Source organism: Manis pentadactyla, chromosome 3 (assembly GCF_030020395.1).
Source record: "Manis pentadactyla isolate mManPen7 chromosome 3, mManPen7.hap1, whole genome shotgun sequence".
In the NCBI taxonomy this organism is placed as follows: Eukaryota; Metazoa; Chordata; class Mammalia; order Pholidota; family Manidae; genus Manis; species Manis pentadactyla.
This window is the reverse complement of record NC_080021.1, coordinates 135,606,089-135,630,225: the sequence shown is the minus strand read 5'-3', so window position 1 is coordinate 135,630,225 and position 24,137 is coordinate 135,606,089. Positions and strand designations below refer to the sequence as shown.

The following is a 24,137-nucleotide window of genomic DNA, read 5'->3' as shown; positions in this document are numbered from 1 at the left end:
CCATAATTGACAAAAATAATCAATTGTACGCTGTAAATATACTGTATCATTGAGCCTACAACATATAGAAATGTAGGATATGTGCAAGTTCTGAGAACAAAACTGGGTTGGACTCTGGAGATGACTGTGTATGGCAAAGTAATCTCTGTGACAATATATTGTTGGGCTTATAACACTGAATGATACAATAAATAGAACACAAAAAGGCAGGGGATAGAGCTACAAAGGATTAATGTTTCTGTACACCACTGGAATTAACCTAGTATAAACCTGAAGCTGCTTCTGATAGGTTAAGATACACATGGTAAACCCTAGAGTAACCATTAAAAAAAGTACTCAGATATAGTGAAATCATCATTAAAGAAATTAAAAGGCTATATTAGAATATACTCAATGCAAAAGAACACGGTAAAGGAGAAACAGACAGGAAAAAAAGACAAGAAACATAGAAACAAGTAGAATGGCAGACATAAATCCAGTTATATCATAATATAACAATGTGAGTGGAATAAACAACCCAAACAAAAGGCAGAGATTATCAGACTGTTTTTTTTTTCAGTTTAGGTTTTTTAATATACCTTGTTGTGAAGAAACAGTTATATCACTACTAGATAGTAATCCAGGAGATTCAAGATGACGGTGTGAGAGGTGAGATGGAGAACTCCTCCCAAAACAACAAATAGTATAAAATGTAGTTGATTGATACAACTAACCCTAAAACAGCAACAGGAAAGAAGGCTGAACCAGACTGCATACAGACCTCATGAACGGAGCAGACCTCACAGAACAGGGTAACGGACCAAAGCCTTAATCCCGCGGGACCCGAGCCCTTCAACCACCCCAGCTCACCCGCGGGAGGAAGATAAATGGAGTGGGGGAGGGGGTGGAAGCCTAGAACTGCTGAACACCCAGGCCTGGAGATCTGCTTTGTGAGCAGAAACCTACACTGTGTTGTGCTCTGGAGGTTGGGGAGCTTGGACAGGTGGAGTGTTTGAGAGACAGATTCCAGCCATTTGTGGAAGAGGGGATCCACACCCGAACGCTCTGGGACAAAGAAAAGGCAGGTGGTCTGAGAGGCTTCCTAGCAGCGAGAGGGCTGCTGAAGGGGTGGGGTTTGCACGGAGCTTGCTGCACGGGAGAAGGGAGAGCTGGACAACGTTGTCTGGGCATGCTCTGCCCAGCTAGTTGGGAACTTTGAGGAGCTTCAGGTGCTCCATCCCCCTGGCTGCCTACTCAGTTCCGAGACCTCCCACAGTGATACACGCAGCCTGCTGTGCCTTCCTCCTGGCCTGCCAGCACCAGATCGCAAACTGGCAGTCACTGCACTGGCATCAGGCAAGCCAGAGGGAGGCCCTGCCTACAACAGCTAGAGACACAAAGCACAGAGGCTTAGATGTATGTGCTTGGCCCACTGGCTCTGACAGTGGAGACAGGCACCACAGACAGAAATCAGGAAATAGATCTTTCCTCCCCCCAGGCACCAACTCTGCTCCCCAGTGACCCCTAACCTCACTCTAGGGGCTGAGCCACTCCAGAGACTGCAGTTTCTGCGTACTAGTGGGCACCACAGAAATGTGAAACATCAAAAGAACATGGTTCAGACCAAAATTTCACAAACCCCAGAAAAAGGGTCAAATGAAACTGAACTCACCAATCTGCCTGAAAGAGAGTTTAAAATAAAAATCATAAACCTGCTTATGGAGGTACAGAAAAATGTTCAAGAACTCAGGAACGAATTTAAGTCAGAGATTCAATCATTAAGAAATTCCATATCTGAAATGAAACACACAATGGAGGGATTTAAAAGCAGATTAGATGTAGTAGAAGAGACAATAAATGCAATAGAAATTAGAGAAGAGGAATACAAAGAAGCCGAGGCACAGAGAGAAAAAAGAATCTCTGAGAATGAAACAGTATTGAGAAAACTGTGTGAGCAATCCAAACAGAACACTATTTGTATTATAGGGGTACAAGAAGAAGAATAGAGAGAAAAGGGGATAGAAAGTGTCATTGAGGAGGTAATTGCTGGAAACTTCCCAAATCTGGGGAAGGAGATAGTCGCTCAGGACATGGAGGTGCACAGATATCCCAACACAAGGGACCAAAAGAAGATAACACCAAGAAATATAATAATTAAAATGACAAAGATCAAGGATAAAGATAGACTTTTAAAAGCAGCTAGAGAGAGAAAAAAAGATCACATTACAAAGGAAAACCAATCAGGCTATCATCAGACTTCTCAACAGAAACCTTATGGGCCAGAAGGGAGTGGAATGATATATTTAATGCAATGAAGCAGAAGGGCCTTGAACCAACAATACTATACCTGGCAAGGTTATGATTTAAATTTGAAGGAGGGATTAAACAATTTTCAGATAAGAAAAAGTTGAGAGAATTTACCTCCCACAAAACACCTCTACAGTCCATTTTGGAGGGACTCCTATAGATGGAAGCATTCCTAAGGCTAAATAGATGACACCCAATGGATAGACAAAGAGTACAGAATATGATTCATAACAAAGAAACAATGGAGGAGGAAGAAAAAAAACTTTTAGGTTGTGTTTGTAATAGCACACTAAGTGAGTTAAATTAGACTGTTAAGTTTGTAAGGGAATTACCCTTGAACCTTTGGTAACCATGAATCTAAAGCTTGCAATGGTAGTAAGTACATATCGATAATGAACCTAAATGCAAATGGCATGAATGGACCAATTAAAAGACATGGAGTCACTGAATGGATAAAAAACAAGACCTGTCTATATGCTTCCTATAAGAGACTCACTTCAAATCCAAAAACATACACAGACTGAAAGTAAAGGGATGGAAAAAGGTATTTATGCAACTAACAGGGAGAAAAAAACAGGAGATACACTACATGTATCAGACAAAATAGACTCCAAAACAAAGAAAATAACAAGAGACAAAGAAAGACATTACATAATGATAAAGGGGTCAGTCCAACAAGAGGATATGACTTTTATAAATACCTATGCACGCAGCAGAGGATCACCTACATATGTGAAACAAATACTAACAGAACTAAACGGGGAATTAGAATGCAATGCATTCATTTTAGGAGACTTCAACACACCACTCACTCCAAACGACAGATTCACCAGACAGAAAATAAGTAAAGAGACAGAGGCAATGAACAACATATTTGAACAGATGGACCTAACAGAGATCTACAGAACACGCCATACAAAAGCAAAAGGATACACATTCTTCTCAAGTGCACATGGAACATTGTCAAGAATAGATCATATACTAGGCCACAAAAAGAGCCTCAGTAAATTCAAAAAGATTGAAATTGTACCAACCAGCTTCTCGGACCACCAAGGTAGGAAACTAGAAATAAATTACAAAGAAAACAAAAAAGTCCACAAACACATGGAGGCTTAATAACATGCTCCTAAATAATCAATGGATTAATGACCAAATAAAATCAGAGAACAAGCAAAATATGGAGACAAATGACAACAATAATTCAAAAACACAAAATCTGTGGGATGCAACAAAGGCCATGCTAAGAGAGAAACATACTGCAATACGGGCCTACCTTAAGAAAGAACAATCCCAAATGAACACTCTAAACTCAAAATTAATTAAACTAGAAAGGAAGACAAAACGAGGCCCAAAGTCAGCAGAAGGAGGGACATAATAAAGATTAAAGCAGAAATAAATAAAACAGAAGAATAAAACAATAGAAAGAATCAATGAAAGCCAGAGCTGGTTCTTTGAGAAAATAAACAAAATAGATAAATCCCTAGCCACACTTACCAAGAAGAAAAGAGAGTCTACACGCATAAACAGAATCAGAAATGAGAATGAAAAATCAATAAGGACACCACAGAAATACAAAGAATTACGAGAGAATACTATGAAAAATTATATGGTAACAAACTGGATAACCTAGAAGAAATAGACAATGTTCTAGAAAAATACAACATTCCAAGGTTAACCCAGGAAGAAATAGAAAATATGAATAGACCAATTACCAGCAAAGAAATTGAACTGGTAACCAAAAAACTACCTAAGAACAAAACACCTGGACCAGATGGTTTCACTGCTGAATTTATCAAACATTTATTGAAGACCTAATACCCATACTCCGTAAAGTTTTCCAAAAAGCAGAATAGGAGGGAATATTCCCAAACTCTTTCTATGAGGCCAACATCACTTTAATACCAAAGCCAGACAAAACCACCCCCCCAAAAAAATTACAGACCAATATCCCTGATGTATATAGTTGTAAAAATACTCAACAAAATATCAGCAAACCAAATTTAAAAATACATCAAAAATATCATCCATCATGATCAAGTGGGATTCATCCCAGGGATGCAAGGATGGTACAACACTCTAAAATCCATCAACATCATTCACTAAATCAACAAAAAAGACAAAAACCACATATTCATCCCCATACATGCTGAAAAAGCATTCGACAAAATTCAACATTCATTCATGATAAAAACTCTCAACAAAATGGGTACAGAGGGCAAGGACCTCAACATAATAAAGGCCATATATGATAAACCCACAGCCAACATCATACTAAACAGTGAGAAGCTGAAAGCTTTTCCTCTGAGATTGGGAACAAGACAGAGATGTCCACTCTCCCCACTGTTATTCAACATAGTACTGGAGGTCCTGGCCATGGATATTAGACAAAACAAAGAAATACAAGGAATCCAGATTGGTAAAGAAGAAGTTATACTGTCACTATTTGCAGATGACATGATATTGTACATAAAAAACTCTAAAGAGTCCACTCGAAAACTACTAGATCTCATATCTGAATTTGGCAAAGTTGTGGGATACAAAATTAATACACAGAAATCTGTTTCATTCCTATACCCTAATGATGAACTAGCAGAAAGAGAAATCAGGAAAACAATTCCATTCACAATTGCACCAAAAAGAATAAAATACCTAGGAATAAACCTAACCAAGGAAGTGAAAGACTTATACCCTGAAAACTACAAGACACTCAAGAGAAATTAAAGAGGAGACTAACACATGGAAATTCATCCCATGCTCTTGGGTAAGAAGAATTAATATTGTCAAAATGGCCATCCTGCCTAAAGCAATGTATAGATTCAATGCAATACCTATCAAAATACCTACAGCATTCTTCAATGAACTAGAGCAAATAGTTCTAAAATTCATATGGAAACACAAAAGACTCTGAATACCCAAACCAATCCTGAGAAGGAAGAATAAAGCTGGGGGAATTATGCTCTCTGACTTCAAGCTCAACTACAAAGCCACAGTAATCAAGACAATTTGGTACTGGCACAAGAACAGACCCATAGACCAGTGGAACAGAATAGAGAGCCCAGATATAAACCCAAGCATATACGGTCAATTAATATATGATAAAGGAGCCATTAACATACAATGTGGAAATGACAGCCTCTTCAACAGCTGGTGTTGGCAAAACTGGACAGCTACATGTAAGAGAATGAAACTGGATTATTGTCTAATCCCATATACAAAAGTAAACTCAAAATGGATCAAAGACCTGAATGTAAGTCATGAAATCATAAAACTCTTAGAAAAAAACATAGGCAAAAATCTCTTAGATATAAACGTAAGCAACTTCTTCATGAACATATCTCCCCAGGCAAGGGAAACAAAAGCAAAAATGAACAAGTGGGACTATAAAAAACTAAAAAGCTTCTGTACAGCAAAGGATACCATCAGTAGAACAAAAAGACATCTACAGTATGGGAGAATATATTCATAAATGACGTATCCAATAAGGGGTTAAAAGAGATCACACACCTCAACAAACAAAAAGCAAATAATCCAATTAAAAAATGGGCAGAGAATCTAAACAGACACTTCTCCAAAGAACAAATTCACATGGCCAGCAGACACATGAAAAGATGCTCCACATTGCTAATCATCAGAGAAATGCAAATTAAAACCACAATGAGATACCACCTCACACCAGTTAGGATCACCAACATCCAAAAGACAAACAGGAAATGTTGGCGAGGATGTGGAGAAAGGGGAACCCTCCTACACTGCTTGTGGGAATGTAAACTAGCTCAACCATTGTGGAAAGTAGTATGGAGGTTCTTCAAAAAACTAAAAATAGAAATACCATTTGACCCAGGAATTCCACTCCTAGGAATTTACCCTAAGAATGCAGATTCCCAGTTTGAAAAAGACATATGCACCCCTATGTTTATCGCAGCACTACTTACAATAGCCAAGAAATGGAAGCAACCTAAGTGCCCATCAGTAGATGAATGGATAAAGAAGAAGTGGTACATATACACAATGGAATATTATTCAGCCATAAGCAGAAAACAAATCCTACCATTTGCAACAACATGGATGGAGCTAGAGGGTATTATACTTAGTGAAATAAGCCAGGCAGAGAAAGACAAGTATCAAATGAACTCACTCATTTGTGGAGCATAAGAACAAAGCAAAAACTAAAGGAACAAAACAGCAGCAGACTCACAGAACCCAAGAATGGACTAACAGTTACCGAAGGGAAAGAGACCTGGGAGGACGGGTGGGAAGGGAGGGATAAGGGTGAAAAAGGGGCATTACGATTAGCAGACAATGTGGGGGTTGATCACGGGAAGGGCTGCACAACGCAGAGAAGTAGTGATTCTATAGCATCTTACTATGCGGATCGACAGGAACTGTAATGGGGTATGCACTTGACAATAGGGGGAGTCCAGTAACCATAATGTTGTTCAAGTAATTGTACATTAATGATATCAAAATTTTTAAAAATAAATAAAATAAAGAAATAAAATTAAATAAATAGATAGTAATGCAGCATCAGGAGAAGGGCTGTTTGCTAATTAAAGAAACTTCATCCTTGTTGAGTGACTGGAACGTATATTTGTTTACTACCTTACTACATTTGATCACTTTATCGACTACAACTGAACCTTCACTGCATTTGTAAACATACTAAATATGTTTACTAAGCAAAAGAAAATTTTCATATCAAGCAAAATTAGCATTTTAGCAGAACTTATTCAATAGTTGTTAACTATGTGCTATAAGTATGTTTTACTATTCATAACAGAAGAGTGATGCAATTATTTTTCTAAAAAACAGATGAACATATATGTACTGCTTATAAGTTATAAGGAATGCTGTCTATAAAGTGGGTGAAATTTTAAATATTTAAAATTTATAATTAATTTAAATTTAAATTTAATTCAATTTGAAGAAAACTTGCTTTTCATTATATGCAAAATTTTCTTTATAGCAGAAGAGACAACTACTGGAAAACACCCTAGGAAAAGTGGCAGAAATGTACATGTGAAGCTCTACTGCTATATAAACCTAATCTGTTCAGATATTTAAACTTTACATGACATCCAGTCTCTGAAAATGCTACAAGTATACTGTGAATTGCTGAATAATTATTAGAATTATCTTTCTAAGGACTCAGTGATTCTTTCATATGTGGAATATTATTTTTTATCACATTTACTTGTTTTTTAATTCTTTTAAATTAATGTATCATTCATATACAATCTTATGAAGGTTTCATATGAGCAACATTATGGTTACTACATTGACCCATATTATCAAGTCCTTCCCCAAAACCCCATTGCAGTGACTGTCCATTAGTGTAGTAAGATGCTATACAGTAACTACTTATCTTCTCCATGCTGTATTGCCTTCCCCATGACCGCCCCAAGCAGGTGCGCTAATCAAAATGCCCTTCAATCCACTTGTTCCTCGCTCCCCATCTACCCTTCTCAACCCCTTCCCTTTGGTAACTGCTAATTCCTTCGTGGAGTCTGTGAGTCTGCTGCTCTTTTGTTCCTTCAGTTTTGTTTGTAGTTATACCCGACAAATAAGTGAAATCATTTGGTACTTGTCTTTCTCCTCCTGGCATATTTCACAGAAAGTAATACCCTCTAGCTCCATCCATGTTGTTGCAAATGGTAGGCTTTGTTTTCTTCTTATGGCTGAATAATATTCCACTGTATATATTTCGTATCTCTTCTCTATCCATTCATCTATTGATGGACACTTATATTGCCTCCATATCTTGGCTACTGCACATAGTGCTGTCATAAACAAAGGGGTGCATATGTCTTTTAGAATCAAGGATATTGTTTTCTTTGGGTAAATTCCTGGGAGTGGAATTACTGGGTCAAATGATATTTTTATTTTTATTTTGGGGAACTTCCATATTACCTTCCACAATGGTTGTACCAATTTACATTCCCACCAACAGTATAGGAGGGTTCCTCTTTCTCCATATCCTCACCAGCATTTGTTGTTCCTTGGATGTTGGACATACTAACTTGTATGAGGTGATATCTCACTGTGGTTTTAATTTGCATTTCCTGATGATTAGTGATCTTTTCATGTGCCTATTGGGCAAATTTGTTCTTTGGAGAACTGTCTGTTCAAATCCTCTGCCCATTTTTTAATTAGGTTATTTGTTTTATGTGTTTAGGCATGTGATTTCTTTATATATTTTGGATGTTAAACCCTTATTGGATAAGTCTTTTATGACTATATTCTCCCATACTGTAGGATCCCTTTTTGTTCTGCTGATGGAGTCCTTTGCTGTATAGAAAATTTTTAGTTTGGTGGAGTTCCATCTGTTCATTTTTGCTTTGTTTCCCTTGCCTGAGGATATGTGTCCTGGAAAAATTGCTCATGTTTATATTGAAGAGATTTTTGCCTATGCTTTATTCTAAGAGTTTTATGGCTTCATGACTTATATTCAGGTGTTTGATCCATTTAGAGTTTACATTTGTCTATGAAATTACATAATAATCCAGTTTCAATCTCATACATATAGCTGTCCAGTTTTGCCAACACCAGCTGTTGAAGAGGCTGTCATTTCCCCATTGTATATCCATGGCTCCATTTTGGTATATTAATTGACCATATATGCCTGGCTTTATATCTGGGCTCTCTAGTCTATTCCATTGATCTATGAATTTATTCTTGTGTGAAAACCAAATTGTTTTGATTACTGTGGCTTTGCAGTAGAGCTTGAAGTCAGGGAGCATAATTCCCAGGCTTTGTTCTTCCTTCTCAGGATTGCTTTGGTTATACAGGGTCTTCTGTGATTTCATATGAATTTTAGAATTATTTGTTCTAGTTCATTGAAGAATGCAGTTGGTATTTTGATAGGGACTGCACTGAATCTGTAGATTGCTTTAGCAGGATGGCTATTTTGACAATATTTCTCCCAATCCATGAGAACGGGATGTATTTCCATTTATAGGTGTCGTCTTTACTTCTCTCATGAGTGTCTTGTACTTTTCAGAGTATAAGTCTTTCACCTCCTTGGTTAGGTTTATTCCTAGGTATTTTATAATTTTTGATGTAATTGTAAATGGAGTTGTTTTCCTAATTTCTCTTTCTGCTAGTTCATCATTAGTATATAGGAATGGAACAGATCTCTGTGTATTGGTTTTGTATCCTGAAACATTGGTGAATTCAGTTATTAGTTCTAGTAGGTTTTTGTTGGATTCTTTAGGTTTTTATGTACATCATGTCATCTGCAAACAGTGACAATTTATCTTCTTCCTTACCAATCTGGATGCTTTTTATTTCTTTGTGCTGTCTGATTGCTGTGGCTTGGACCTCCATTATATTGTTGAATAAAAGTGGGGAGAGTGGGCATCCTTGTCTAGTTCCCAATCTTAGAAGAAAAGCTTTCAGCTTTTCACTGCTAAGTATGATGTTTGCTGTGGGTTTGTTGTGTACCACTTTTATTATGTTGAGGTATGCGCTCTCTATACCCATTTTGTTGATAATTTTTATCATGAATGGATGTTCTATTTTATCAAATGCTTTTTCAGCATCTATTGAGATGATCATGTGATTTTATCCTTTCTTGTGGTGTATGATGTTGATGGATTTTCTAACACTGTACCATTCTTGCATCCCTGGAATAAATCCTACTTGATCATGATGGATGATCTTTTTGATGTATTTTGAATTTGGTTGGCTAATAAGATTTTGCTGAGTATTTTTGCATCTATGTTCATCAGGGATATTGGTCTGTAATTTTCTTTTTTTGTGGTGTCTGCCTGCTTTTGATATTAGTGATGCTGGCCTCACAGAATGAGTTTGGAAGTATTCCCTCATCTCCTACTTTTTGGAAGATGGGTATTAGGTCTTCGCTAAATGATTGATAAATTCAGCAGTGAAGCCATCTGGACCACAGGTTTTGTTCTTAGGTATTTTTTTCATTACCAGTTCAATTTCATTGCTGGTAATTGTTTTGTTCATATTTTCTGTGTCTTCTTGGCTGCGCCTTGGAAGGTTGTATTTTTCTAGAAAGTTGTCCATTTCTTCTAAGTTATCCAATTTGTTGACATATAATTTTTCATACTATTCTCTAATAATTCTTTGTATTTCCGTGGTGTCCCTATTGATTTTTCATTTCTCATTTATGATTCTGTTATGTGTTTAGACTCTCTTTTCTTCTTGATAAGTCTGGCTAGGGGTTTATCTATTTTGTTTCTATTCTCAGAGAACCAGCTCCTGGTTTCATTGATTCTTTCTATTGTTATATTCTTTTCAATTTTATTTATTTATCCTCTGATTTTCTTATGTCCCTCCTTCTACTTATCTTGGGCCTCATTTGCTCTTCTTTTTCTAGTTTCATTAATTGTGAGTTTGGACTGTTCATTTGGGATTGTTCTTCTTTCTTGAGGTAAGCCTGTATTGCTATATACTTCCCTCTTAGAACTGCTTTTGCTGCATCCCACAGGTTTTGGGGTGTTGAGTTGTTTTCATGTGTCTCCATATATTGCTTGATCTCTGTTTTTATTTGGTCATTGATCCACTGATTATTCAGGAGCATGTTGTTAAGCCTCCATGTGTTTGTGAGCTTTTTTGTTTTCTTAGCAGAATTTATTTCTAGTTTCATACCTTTGTGGTCTGAGAAGCTGGTTGGTACAATTTAAATATTTTTGAATTTACTGAAGCTCTTTTTGTAGCATAGTATGTGGTCTATTCTGGAAAACATTCCATGTGCAATTGAGAAGAATGTGTATCCTGCTGCTTTTGGGTGGTGTGTTCTGTAGATGTCTGTTTGGTCCATCTGTTCTAATGCTTTATTCAGTGCCTCTGTCTCCTTACTTCTTTTCTGTCTGGTTGATCTGTCCTTTGGAGTGAATGGTGTGTTCAAGTCTCCTACAATGAATGCATTGCATTCTATTTCCCCCTTTAATTCTGTTAGTATTTGTTTCACATATGTAGGTACTCCTGTGTTGGGTGCATTGATCTTTATAATGGTTATATCCTCTTGTTGGACTGACCCCTTTATCATTATGTAATGTCCTTCTTAGTCTCACTACTTTCTTTGTTTTGAAGTCTATTTTGTCTGATAGAAATAATGCAACTCATGTTTCCTCCCTGTCATTTGCATGAAATATCATTTTCTATCCCTTCACTTTAAGTCTGTGTATGTTTTTGGATTTGAAGTGAGTCTCTTGTAGGCATCACATAGATGGTCTTTTTTTTTTATCCATTCAGTAACTCTCTGTCTTTTGATTGGTGCATTCAGTCCATTTACATTTAGGGTGATTATCGATAGATATGTACTTACTACCATTGTAGACTTTAGTTGTGGTTACCAAAGGTTGAAGGGCAACTTCTTTACTATCTAACAGTCTCACTTAACTCATTTATTATGCTATTTCAAACACAATCTATATGTTCTTTTTTTTATCCATTCTTTATACATTAGGTGTCATATTCTGTAATTTGTGTATCCCTTGACTGAGTTTGATTTAATTTCACATTTGCTTAAATTATTTCGTCTACTTCCTTTACCATGGCTTATTTTCTTGGTGACAGCTATTTAGCCTTAGAGGCACTTTCATTTACAGTAGTCCCTTTGAAATACACTGTAGAGATACTGTAAAGTACACTGTAGGTTTGTGGGAGGTAAATTCCCTCAACTTTTGCTTGTCTGGAAATTGTTTAATCCCTCTTTCAAATTTAAATGATAATCTTGCCAGGTAGAGTATTCTTGGTTTGAGGCCCTTCTGTTTCATTGCATTAAATGTATTATGCCCTCCCTTCTGGCCTGTAAGGTTTCTGCTGAGAAATCTGCTGATAGCCTGATGGTCTTTCCCTTGTAGGTGAACTTTTTCTGTCTCTGGCTGCTTTTAAAACCCTGTCCTTGTCCTTGATCTTTGCTATTTTAATTATTATATGTCTTTGTGTTGCCTTCCTAGCATCCCTCTTGTTGGCAGATCTGTGCGCTTCCATGACCTGAGAAACTCTTTCCTTCCCCAAATTTGGGAAATTTTCAGCAATTATTTATTCAAAGACACTTTCAATGCCTTTTTCTCTCTTCTTCTTCTTCTGGTACCCCTATAATGTAAATATTGTTCTGTTTGGATTGGTCACACAGTTCTCTTATTATTATTTCATTCCTTGAGATCCTTTTTTCTGTTTCTCAGCTTCTTTGTTTTCCTGTTCTCTAATTTTTATTTCATTTGCCATCTCCTCTAGCTCTTCTAATCTACTTTTAAATCTCCCCATTGTATGTTTCATTTCAGATACTGTATTTTTCAAAGTTTCTCTTTCTTGAAAGTCTTCCCTGTGATCTTGAATATTTTTATGTAGCTCCATCAGCATGTTCATGAGTTTTATTTTGAAATCTTTGTCAAGGAGATTGTTGATTTCAGCTTCACTTAGCCCTTTTTCTGGTGTTTGTTGGGTTCTTGTTTGCACAAAATTTTTTTGCTGTTTCATTTTTCTAGTGATTCCTATGGAATATTAACTTCATGTAGGAGGCAACCCCTAGTGCCCAGAAGCTCTATGTACTCTCTGGAGCTGCCCAGCACCTGGAGCAATGGTGGGGGTCGCAGGCATGTGGCGCCAACACCTGCTGAGTGAAAAGTGCTCTTTCCTGTTTCCCATCTGCAGTGCCTGCCTCCACTGCCAGGGCCAGTGGGCCAAGCAGGCAGGGAGGAGTCTCTGTGTTATGCCCCTGTAGCTGCCATAGGTGGGGTCACCCTGTGGCTGGCCTGGCATGATGGTGTGGGTAGCAGGTGTGCAGACTGGTGCCACTGGGTGGAAGGAGTAGCAGGCTGTATATCACGGTGTGGGGCCTCTGGGCTGTGTTGCCAGTCAGGGGGATGGAGAGTGTGAAGCTCCTGAAAGTTCCCAACTTGCTGGGTTGAGTGTGCCAGGATGATTTTGTCCACCTGTCCTTTCACAGCAGCAAGCTCTGTGTAATGCCAGTCCCTTTAACACTCTTTTGCTACTGGGAAGTCTTTCAAAGTGCCCGCTTTTATTTTTTCCTGGAGCACCCTGCCATGGGTACCTGCTCTCTAGAAGTGGCTGGAATATCAGTCTCTCCAAGTATTCTGCCTGTCTTTGCTTTCCAAACCCATAATCTCCAGAGCACTATGTAATGTGGGTTTATGCTCCTGGAGCAGATCTCCATGGCTAGGTGTTTAATATTCCTGGGCTTCTACTCCCTGCTCTCTTTCTTTTCCTCCCACTTGTGAGCTGGGGTGGGGGAGGGCTTGGGTCCTGCCGGATCGTAGCTTTGCTACTTTACCCTTTTCCGTGAGGTCTTCTCTTTTCCCCAGATGTAGGCAATCTGTTTTGCAGTCTTTGGGTCGCTCTTTCAGGATTAGTTGTATTTGCTGTATTTTCATGTTATATGTGGTTTTGGGAAGAGGTTTCTGCCTCACTTCTCACACCACCATCTTTTTCCAGTCCTACCTGGAATCATCAGAGTGTATTTTAGGAAATATAATTTATATGTAGTCTATAAGAGAAATACTTTAGATTCAAAGATCAAACTGACTAGAAGTAAAAGGATGGAAAAAGACATATTGTGAAAACATGAAAAAACAAGAAGGCATGGTTATACTGGTAACATGAAAATATACTTTTAAACAAAAACTGTTACTAGGGATATAATGAGGGATACTTATAATTATAAAAGGATCAGCCCATGAAGAAAATTAAACAATTATAAACATATGTGCCCCTAACAAGCATACCAAATACATGACAGAAGTGAAATGAGGAACAGACACTTTAATGTTAAAAGCTGAAGATTTCAAAATCCCACTTTCAATAATGAATAGAATAACTAGATATAAGATCCACAAGATTCAACAATACCATAAGCCAACCAGACCTAACAGACATCTATGGACATCTCTGCCAATCGCTGAATCTACAAGGTCACATGGAACATTCTACAAGATAGAACATATTAGGATACGTACGTTTTTAAAATAACTTGTATTTAAGTGGACAGACAATATATCTCTGACCATGAGAGAATGAAATTAGAGATCAGTAATGGGAAAATTGCAGGAAAATTCACAAATATGTGGAAATTGAACAACATACTACTAAGTAACCAATGGGACAAGTAATCAAAAAGGAAATTTAAAAATGCTTTGAATGTGGGGGGGACTTGGTAATGGGGGGAGTCTAGTAAACATAATGTTCCTCATGTAATTGTAGATTAATGATAGCAAAATTTTTAAAAATGGAAGAAAAAAATGCTTTGTGATGAATGAAAACAAAGACGCAACACACCAAAACTTATGGGAGACAGCTACAGCAGAGCTTACAGGGAAATCTGTAGCTATAACTATTTGCCTATCTTAAGAAAGTTAGAAGAGCTCAAATTAATAATCTACTCTTCCAGTTTATACCACTAATAAGAGATCAAACTAAACCTAAAGGAAGAAGAAGTAAGGAAATAACTAAGCTAGAGAAGAAAATGAAATAGAGAATAGAAAAACAATAGAGAAAATCAACAAATGCAGAAGTTGGTTCTTTAAAAATACCAACAAAATTGGCAAATCTGTAGCTGGACTGAACAAGGGGAAAGAAGAGATAAGACTCAAATTACTAGAACCAAAGACAAAGGAAGGGGCATTACTATGAACCTTATGGAAATAAGGGACTCAAAAGGAATACTATGAATATATGCATATATATATATAATGCACCAGCAAATTAGATAAATGAAATGGACACATTCCTATAAAGACACAAACTACCAAATAATAAGTGAGGAGATAAAATTAGTTATCAAAAAACTACCCCCAAAGAATACCCAGGCCCTCATGACTTTACCACTGAATTCTACTGAAAAATTAACAGCAATTATTCATAAACTCTTTCACAAAAATATTAAAGGAACAATACTTCCAACTCATTTTATTGAGGCCAGTAAGACTCAGACAGCAAAACAAGAAAAAGATATCACAAGGGAAAAAAATGCAAACTACAGACTATTATGTTTTATGAGTATGGGCACAAAAATCCTCACCCAAATACTAGCAAAATGAATCCTGCAGCATATGGGAAGAATTGCACACCATGACCACAAAGATTTATCCTAGGAATTCAAGATTGGTTTAACTTCTGAAAATCAATTCATGTAAAACACTGTAGCGATAGAATAAAAAATAAAAATCACATTATCATCTTAACAGATGCAAAAAAACCAAGTGATGCAATCCAACATCCTTTCACGATAAAAACAATTTTAAAAACTAGGAATAGAAGGAATTTCCTCAACCTTATAGGGGACATATGCAAAAAAAACCACAACTGACATCATACTTATTTGTGGAAGACTGGCTGCTTCCCCCTGAGATCAGGAATAGGTAAGGATGTTCACCCTGGCCACTTCTATGCAACATAGTACTAGAGGTTCTACCTGGTCCAAATAGACAAGAAATAAATAAAAGGTATGCAGATGGGAATGGAAGAAATAAAGCTATCTTTATTTGTACATTATATGATCTCATACATACAAAATCTTAAGGAATCCACAAAAGAATAACTATAAGAGCTAATAAATGAATTATCAAGGTTGCAGAATACAAGATTTATATACAAAGGTCAATGACAACCCCAAAATCACATCACAAAAACAATTCCATTTATAATAGCATCAAAAAGAATAAAAAGTTAGGGATAAATTTAATAAAATATGTACAAGATTTATACTCAGAAAATTACAAAATACTGTAAAAGAAATTAAAGATCATCTAATTGGGAAAATATCCCATATTCATGGACCAGAAGACAACATTGTTAAGGTGGTAATATTTTAAACATTGATCTACAGATTCAATGCAATCCTTATCAGAATCCCAACTATCTTCTTTGTAAAGCTTGACAAGCTGATTCAAAAATTCACATGAAATTTGAAAGGACCTAGAACAGATAAAGTACCATTGAAAATCTGTAAGAGACTGGAAGAGTCACACTCCCTATTGCAAAACTTAGTGCAAAGCAACAAGACAGTGTGGTAATGGCACATTGGTAGTCATATAAATCAATGGGATATAACTGACAGTCTAGAAGTAAACCCATACATCCATGGTCAACTAATTTTCAACAAGTACACCAAGACTATTCAGAAGAAATAACAACCTTTTCAACAAACATCCTGGGACAACTGATAGCCACACACAAAAGAATGAACTTGGCCCCTTATTTCACATCGCATGTAAAAACCAACTCAAAATGGATCAAAGACCTAAATGTAAAACTAAAACTATAAAAAACTTAGAATAAACTATAGATGTAAATTTTCATGATAGTGGATTTGGCAATGGTTTCTTAAATGAGTCACCAAAGGCAGGAAAAAAAAAAACAAAAGAAAACATATATTGGTCTTCATAAAAATTAAAAACCTTTGTGCTTCAAAGGATACCACAAAAAATTGAAAAGACAACATAAGAATGGGAGAATATTTGCAAATCATGTCTGACAAGGACTTGTACAGAGAATATATAAAGAAAAGCTCAATAATAAAAAAATAAGTAACCCAATTTTAAGATGTGCAAAGGATCTGAATAGATATTTCCCTAAGAAAGATGTACAAATGGCCAATAAGCACAAGGAAAGATGCTACATATCATTACTCAACAGGGAAATGCAAATGAAAAACCCATGGTTAATTTCAAAATGTCAGATAATAACAAGTGTTGCCAAGGATGTGAAGGAATCAGAACCTTCACTTCACATGCTGCTGATAGGAACGTGAAATGTTACAATACTTTGGAGAAGAGTCTGGCAATTCCTCAAAAAGGCAAACAGTTATTTAGCACATGACCCAGGAATTCCCTACTATGGATACACCACACAGAATTGAAAACACATATTCATACTAAAAAATGCACATAAATGTTCATAAAATTAGTTAAAATAGCTGAAAAATAGAATCCCATCAATTGGTAAATGGATAGAAGACATGTGGTATATCCACACAATGGTATTCAGCCATAAAATGGAAAGAAATGCTGATACATTCTACAAGGATGAATACTAAAAACATTATTCTAAGTGAAAGTAGCCAGTTGTAAAAGAGCACATATTACATGATCCCACTGATAGGAAATGTCCAGAATAGACAAATTCAAAAAATAGAAAGTATATTGGGCTGGGGAGAGGATAAAATAGAAAGTATATTGGGCTGGGAGAGGGAGATGGGGAGTGACAACTAATGAATATGGAATTCCTTTCTGGGGTGACGAAAATTCTCCAAAATAATGTTGTGGTGATGGCTGTCCACCTCTGTGAATAAACTAAACTACATTAAATTAGATGTTTTAAAAGGAGGTACTGCTCTCTTCGGCCGGAACCGCCATCTTCCAGTAAATCCCCAAAATGACCAACACAAAGGGAAAGAGGAGAAGCACTCGCTATATGTTTTCTAGACCTTTTAGAAAACACGGAGTTGTTTCTTTGGCCACATATATGCAAATCTACAAGAAAGGTGATATAGTAGACATCAAGGGAATGGGCACTGTTCAAAAAGGAATGCCCCACAAATGTTACCATGGCAAAACTGGACAAGTCTACAATGTTACCCAGCATGCTGTTGGCATTGTTGTAAACAAACAAGTAAAGGGCAAGATCCTTGCAAAGAGAATTAATATACGTATCAAGCATATTAAGCTCTCTAAGAGCCGAGAGAGCTTTCTGAAGCATGTGAAGGAAAATGATCAGAAAAAGAAGGAAGCCAAAGAGAAAGGAACTTGGGTTCAACTGAAGCGCCAGCCTGCTCCACCCAGAGAAGCACACTTTCTGAGAACAAATGGAAAGGAGCCTGAGCTGCTGGAACCCATTCCCTATGAATTCATGGCTTGATGGGTGTAAAAAATAAATAAATAAAAGATCTCTGGACTGTAAACAAAATAATAATAAAAAATAAATAAAAGGAGGTACTTATGGTATACGAATTATATATCAATAAAGCCATTTTTAGAACTATGGAAGAATAGTATGTAGAATATCAGTTTAAGAAACAATGCCCTAAATAATTAACTTTACCTCTCATGGCTTAAGGGTTTACAGTAGTGTAACAGAAAGATGTAACAGAAAGATGAAGCTTTTTCTTTACTTTAATGACTCTCCTAAAGAAAGAAACATTTTTGGTTCAGTTTGCTATTAATATCAAAGGATTCTAGGCAATATAGAGCAATCCCAAGTTTTCCTAGAGTTTTAACTCTGTGAGATCAAAATTAGGTATTCCAGGACCAAATCATGGGCCTATTCAAGCTTAAATATAGGGACTTGATTCATTCTCTCAGTTAAAATCCTGGGCTCACCGTAAAATAAGTTGAATCATAACTTTCCTAAATGCTTAAAGAAACCTCAAAATCACCATATTTTGGACTGACACAATTAAGTACCAAGAACTAATCCTCAATATTATTTCTCTGAAGTCCAGGGTCAGATGGAAAACCTGCAACCCAGGGCTGGACCAAAAGTCAATTGTTTTCTGAATTATGTTTGTTTTTATTGTATTCACTTTTTTAAAACACCTCCAACCTGCTCCATGAAAATTTAAGGTGGTTATCATTTACCCATGCAATTAAACCATATAAAAATAGCCTAAGAGAAATGATTGAGAACAACAGGACAAAAAAAGATGTCCTCATTCCCAGAACCTGTGAATATTTCCTTACATGGCAAAAGAGATTTTGTATGTGTGTGAGGTTAAGGATCTTGAGATGGAGGTGTTATTCTGTATTACGCAGGTGCCAGCACCTTGACTTTAGCCATTAAATTGATTTCAGATTTCTCCTCTCTAAAGGTGTGAAAAAAAGAAATTTGTGTTGTTTTCTACCACTAAGTTTATGGTAATCTATTACAGAAACAATGGAAAACTTACACAGATTAGTACACAAAATGCACACTGATGGCCAATGATCAGCACCAAATGGCTCTGTATTTTTTTTATGGACAACCCAAAACTGACAAATAAATGACTCAATTTTGATCAAAATACAAATCAGCTGTAAAGGAGAAGCACAATTGGTCCTGGCACTTTACTGGAACAGAAACCTCTCAAGTGATTTATAAAAAGATGCTTCCCCTACTCAGGTAACAGAAAACTGCCTATGTACACAGTTTCCAATTTAAAAATGCTCCAACAATAAATGGTTTCTCAGGTTATGTATAATATGGTGGCATAGCAAGATTCTGAATTCACCTCCTCCGCTAGATACAACAAATCTACAAATATATGTGGAATAATTCCCTCTGATGGGGGCCTGATAATTGCATGAACAGAGCCTCCATAACAAAGGATAAAAGGATACCATCACGACAGGAAAATGAGGCACAATATGGACTGGCCAGGGTAAAAACCACACCCTGGCTGTTGTAAATCACAATTAGGATGGACATGAAAGGCATGGAATCTTTCCCTGAGGAGTGAGGGATTCAAGTTCCACAACAGGCACATTCACCTTAGATCCTGTGCAGGAGATGAATCCCCAAAGCACCAGGCTTTGAAAATCAACAGGAATTATGTTCAGGAAAACTATAAAAGTGTGGGGAATGGAAAACCCACTCTTAAAAGGCTTACACACAGACTCATGCAACCCAAAAATCAATTTGAAAAGTGCATAGACCATAGCCACAATAGACCCATTTACTAACAATGAAGTATCTGCCAGAAAGGCAGGAAATAGTGGTGACTCTTCCTAGGCACTGAGACACTCCCAGGAGCCATTTTTAGGATCTCAGTCTTTCTTACTAATACTAGTGCTGGGGGCAGGGCAGGGGCTGTAGACTCACTGGAAGTCTCCCTCTAATCTGATAGTGCCAGTGGTAGTGCCCTACTGAGAAGCTTGCCCACCAGTGGCAGTTGCAGACACCCTCCGCAGCTGGGCTGAGGGCCAGCCCTGCCCACCAACACACCATAACCACACCCGATCACAACAGGAGGGGAGCACACAGCCCACATAGGGGACACTCCTTGAGCACCTGGCTTTGGTGACTAAATAAGACTGTGCTTCTTGGCCCCACAGAACATCTCCTACATAAGGCTGTCCCTTCAAGACTGAGAGGCAGTTGAATTACCTACTACCTAGAAACAATAACAGAGGCAAAAGGAGGACACAGAGAAATATGGTCCAAATGAAAGAACACCACAGAATCTCAGGGAAAAAAACTAAATGGAGATAAGCAATCCATCTGACAATGAGTTCAAAGTAATGGTCATAAAGGTGCTCACTGAACTCAGGATGAGCACAGTGAAAACTTCAACCAAGAGACAGAAAACAGAAGTACCAAACAGAAGTTATAACTGAGCTGAACATACTAGATGGGTTCAATAACAAACTGGATAAAGCAGAACAAATCAGTGAGCTGGAAGACAAAGTAATGAAACTCAGCCAGATAGAGGAGCAAAACGAAAAGACAATTAAGAAAAGTGAACATACCTTAACAAACCATTGGGACACCAAGTAGAATAACATCTGCATTATAGGAATACTAAAGAGACAGAGAAAGGACCAGAAAAATTATTTGAAGATATAATTATTCTTTTTCTTTTTCTAATAATTTTTGAAAATAAAGTGCCTGAATAATGGCTAAAAACTTCCCTAGTCCAGGGAAGGAATCAGAAATCCAAATCCAGGAAGCCCAGAATTCCAAATAAGAGGAACCCAAAGAGATCTCCACCAAGATACATTATAATGAAAATGGGTAAAAATTAAGGATTAACTAAAAGCAGCAAGAGAAAAACAACTTGTTACATAAAAGGGAAACCCCATAAGACTATCAGCAAATTTTGCAGCAGAAACTTTACAGACCAGAAGGGAGTGGCATAGTCATTTGAATTACAAAGTGCTGGAAGTATAAAATTTCTAACCAAAAATACTCTACCAGGCAAAGTTATCATCTGGACTTTAAGGAAAGATAAAGAGTTTTCCAGACAAGCAAAAACTAAAAGAGTTCATCACCACTAAAATGGCTCTAGGAGAAATGTTAAAGGGACTTTTTAAAATGGAAAGAAATGACACTAACTGATAAGAAAACATAAGAAAGTAAAATTCTCACTGGGAAAGATAAATATATATCAGACATAGTGGATCAATCACAAAGCAAACATGAAGGTTAAAAGACAAAAGTAGTAAACTGAACTAAAATTACAATAATTAGTTAAGGGAAGCATAAAATAAGGTGTAAAACGTGTAATACAAATTATAAAACATAATGGAGGCAAAAATGTAAAATTTTGGTATGTATTTAAAATTGAGTTGCTATCAACTTAAAACAGACTCCTATTTACATAGGATATGTGAACTTCATGGTAACCACAAGGAAAAAACTTACAGTAAATAAAAAAAAATAAAATGAGAAAGAAATCTAAACATAACACTACAGAAAACCATGAAACTACAAGGGAAGAGAGAAAGAAAGGACCAGAGAGGAACTGCAAAAACAGCCAGAAAACAAGAACACAATGGCAATAAATATATAGTTATCAATGATTACTTTACAGGGACAAGTTTGCCAATCAAAAGACAGAGTAGCTGAATGGACTTCAAAAACAAGCCCCGCTGATATGCTGCCTACAGAAGACTCATTTCAGAAGGACAGACAGACATGAAGGGATGGAAACAGATTTCCATGCAAGTGGAAATGAAAAGAAAACTAGAGTAGATATAGTCATATCAAACAAAATAGACTTTAAAACAAAGACTGTAATAAAAAACAAAAAGCACTACATAATGATAAAGGGGATCAATCCAGCAAGATGATACGACATTTATAAGTATGTATGCATCCAATATAAGAACACCAAAATACATAAGACAAATTTTAACAGTCATAAAGGGAGAAATTGAAAGCAATACAATAATAGTAGGAGAATAATACCCCACTTTCATCAATGAAAATAGTTCATCCAGATAATCAATAAGGATTGATGGCCTTAAATGACAAAATAGATAAGACGGACAATATATACAGAATTAAAGCAGCAGTATACACATTCTTCTGAAGTGCACATGAAACACTTCCAGGATAGATCTCATTTTGGTCCACAAAACAAATCTCAAAAAATTCAAGAAAACTGAATTCATATCAAGCATCTTTTCTGACCAAGTGGTATGAAATTAGAATTAAGTACAAGAAGAAAGTGGAAAAAGACCACAAACACATGGAGATTAAATAACATGCTACTGAACAACCAATCATCAAAGAAATCAGGAGAAAAAAAATTTTAATACCTAGAGACAAATGAAAACAAATATGACATATCAAAATCTATGGGATACAGCAAAAGCAGTTCTAAGAGAAAAATTCATAGCAATAGAGGCCTATTTCAAGAAACAATAAAAATCTGAAATAAACAATCTCACTTTACAGCTAAAGGAACAAGAAAAAGAATAACAAAGTCTAAAACTAGTGGGAAGGAAATGAGAGGTCAAAGCAGAAATAAATGAAAGGAAGCCAAAAAATTAGAAAGGATCAAAAAATGAAGAGCTGTTTCTTTGAAAAAATAAACAAATGGACAAACCCTTCGCTAGGCTAACCAAGACAAAGAGAGAAAGGAATCAAATAACATCAGAAGTGAAAGAGTTACAACCGATATCACAAAAATACAAAGGCTAACAAGAGAATACTAAGAACAATTATACACCAACAAACTGCACAACCTAGAAGAAAAGGATAAATTCCTAGAAATGGATAAATTCTTAGACTCTTCTAAGACTGAATCATGAGGAAACAGAAAATCTGAATAAACTGTTTACCAGCAAGACTGAAACAGTAAATCAAAAACCTCCCAACAAGTAGAAGTCCAGAACCAGACAATTTCACTGGCAAATCCCACCAAACATCAAAAAAAAGAGTTCACACCTATCCTTCTCAAATTCTTCCAAAAACTTTAAGAGGAAGGAGAGCTTTCAAACACATTTTACAAAGCCAGTATTACCCTGATACCAAAACCAAACAAGGCCACCACAAATGAAGTTACAGGCCAATATCATTAATGGACATAGATGCAAAATTCCTCAACAAATATCAGGAAACCTAATCCAACAATACATTAAAAGAACTACACACCACAATCACGTAGGAGTCATTCCCAGGGATGCAAGTATGGTTAAACATCTTCAAATCAATCAACATGATGTATTACATTAACACAATGAGAGAAAAAAGTCATATGATTATCTCAATACATGCAGAAAAAAATTTCAACATCAATTTATGATAGTGTACCTCAATATAATGAATACCATATATGACAATTATATAGCTCACATAATACTCAACAGAGAAAAGCTCAAAGCTTTTCCTCTAAGATCAGGAACAAGACAAGGATGCCAGTCTGGTCACTTTTATTCAACATAGTACTAGATGTACTAGACTCAGCAATAAGGTAATAAAAAGAAAAGGCATCCAAATTAGATTAGAATAAACTAATTCAGTAAAGTTGATGAATACAAAATCAATATGCAAAAATATGTTGTGCTTCTACACACAAATAATGAAGAATCAGGAACGGAAATGAAGAAATCACTCCTGTTAACCACTGCATCAAAGAGAATAAAATAACCTAACAATAAATGTAACCAAGGAGGTGAAATACCCCTACACTAAAAACTATAAGACACTGATGAAATTTACTGAAGAAGGCACAAACAAATGGAAAGATATTCCATGCACACAGACTGGAAGAATTAATATTGTTAAAATGCCCATACTTTCCAAAGCAATCTACAAATTCAATGCAATATCTATCAAAATTCCACTGGCACACTTCACAGAACTAGAAGACATAATTTTTAAATTCGTACAGAACCACAAAAGAATCCAAATAGCCAAAGTAATCCTGAGAGAGAACAACAAAG

The 24,137-nt window shown here is 36.4% G+C and overlaps 2 protein-coding genes across 10 annotated transcripts in view; one reads left to right on the top strand and one right to left on the bottom strand.

The window, feature by feature from the left end:
• FANCC (FA complementation group C) overlaps positions 1 to 24,137 on the bottom strand; it is a 299,481-nt gene that overhangs the window by 208,174 nt on the left and 67,170 nt on the right. The gene's annotated exons all lie outside the window — the stretch shown is intronic.
• On the top strand, positions 17,471 to 18,159 carry LOC118922077 (60S ribosomal protein L21-like). The gene has a single exon (XM_036904373.2). The coding sequence runs from the start codon at positions 17,647 to 17,649 to the stop codon at positions 18,127 to 18,129; it is 483 nt and encodes a 160-aa protein (XP_036760268.2). The 5' UTR covers positions 17,471 to 17,646; the 3' UTR covers positions 18,130 to 18,159.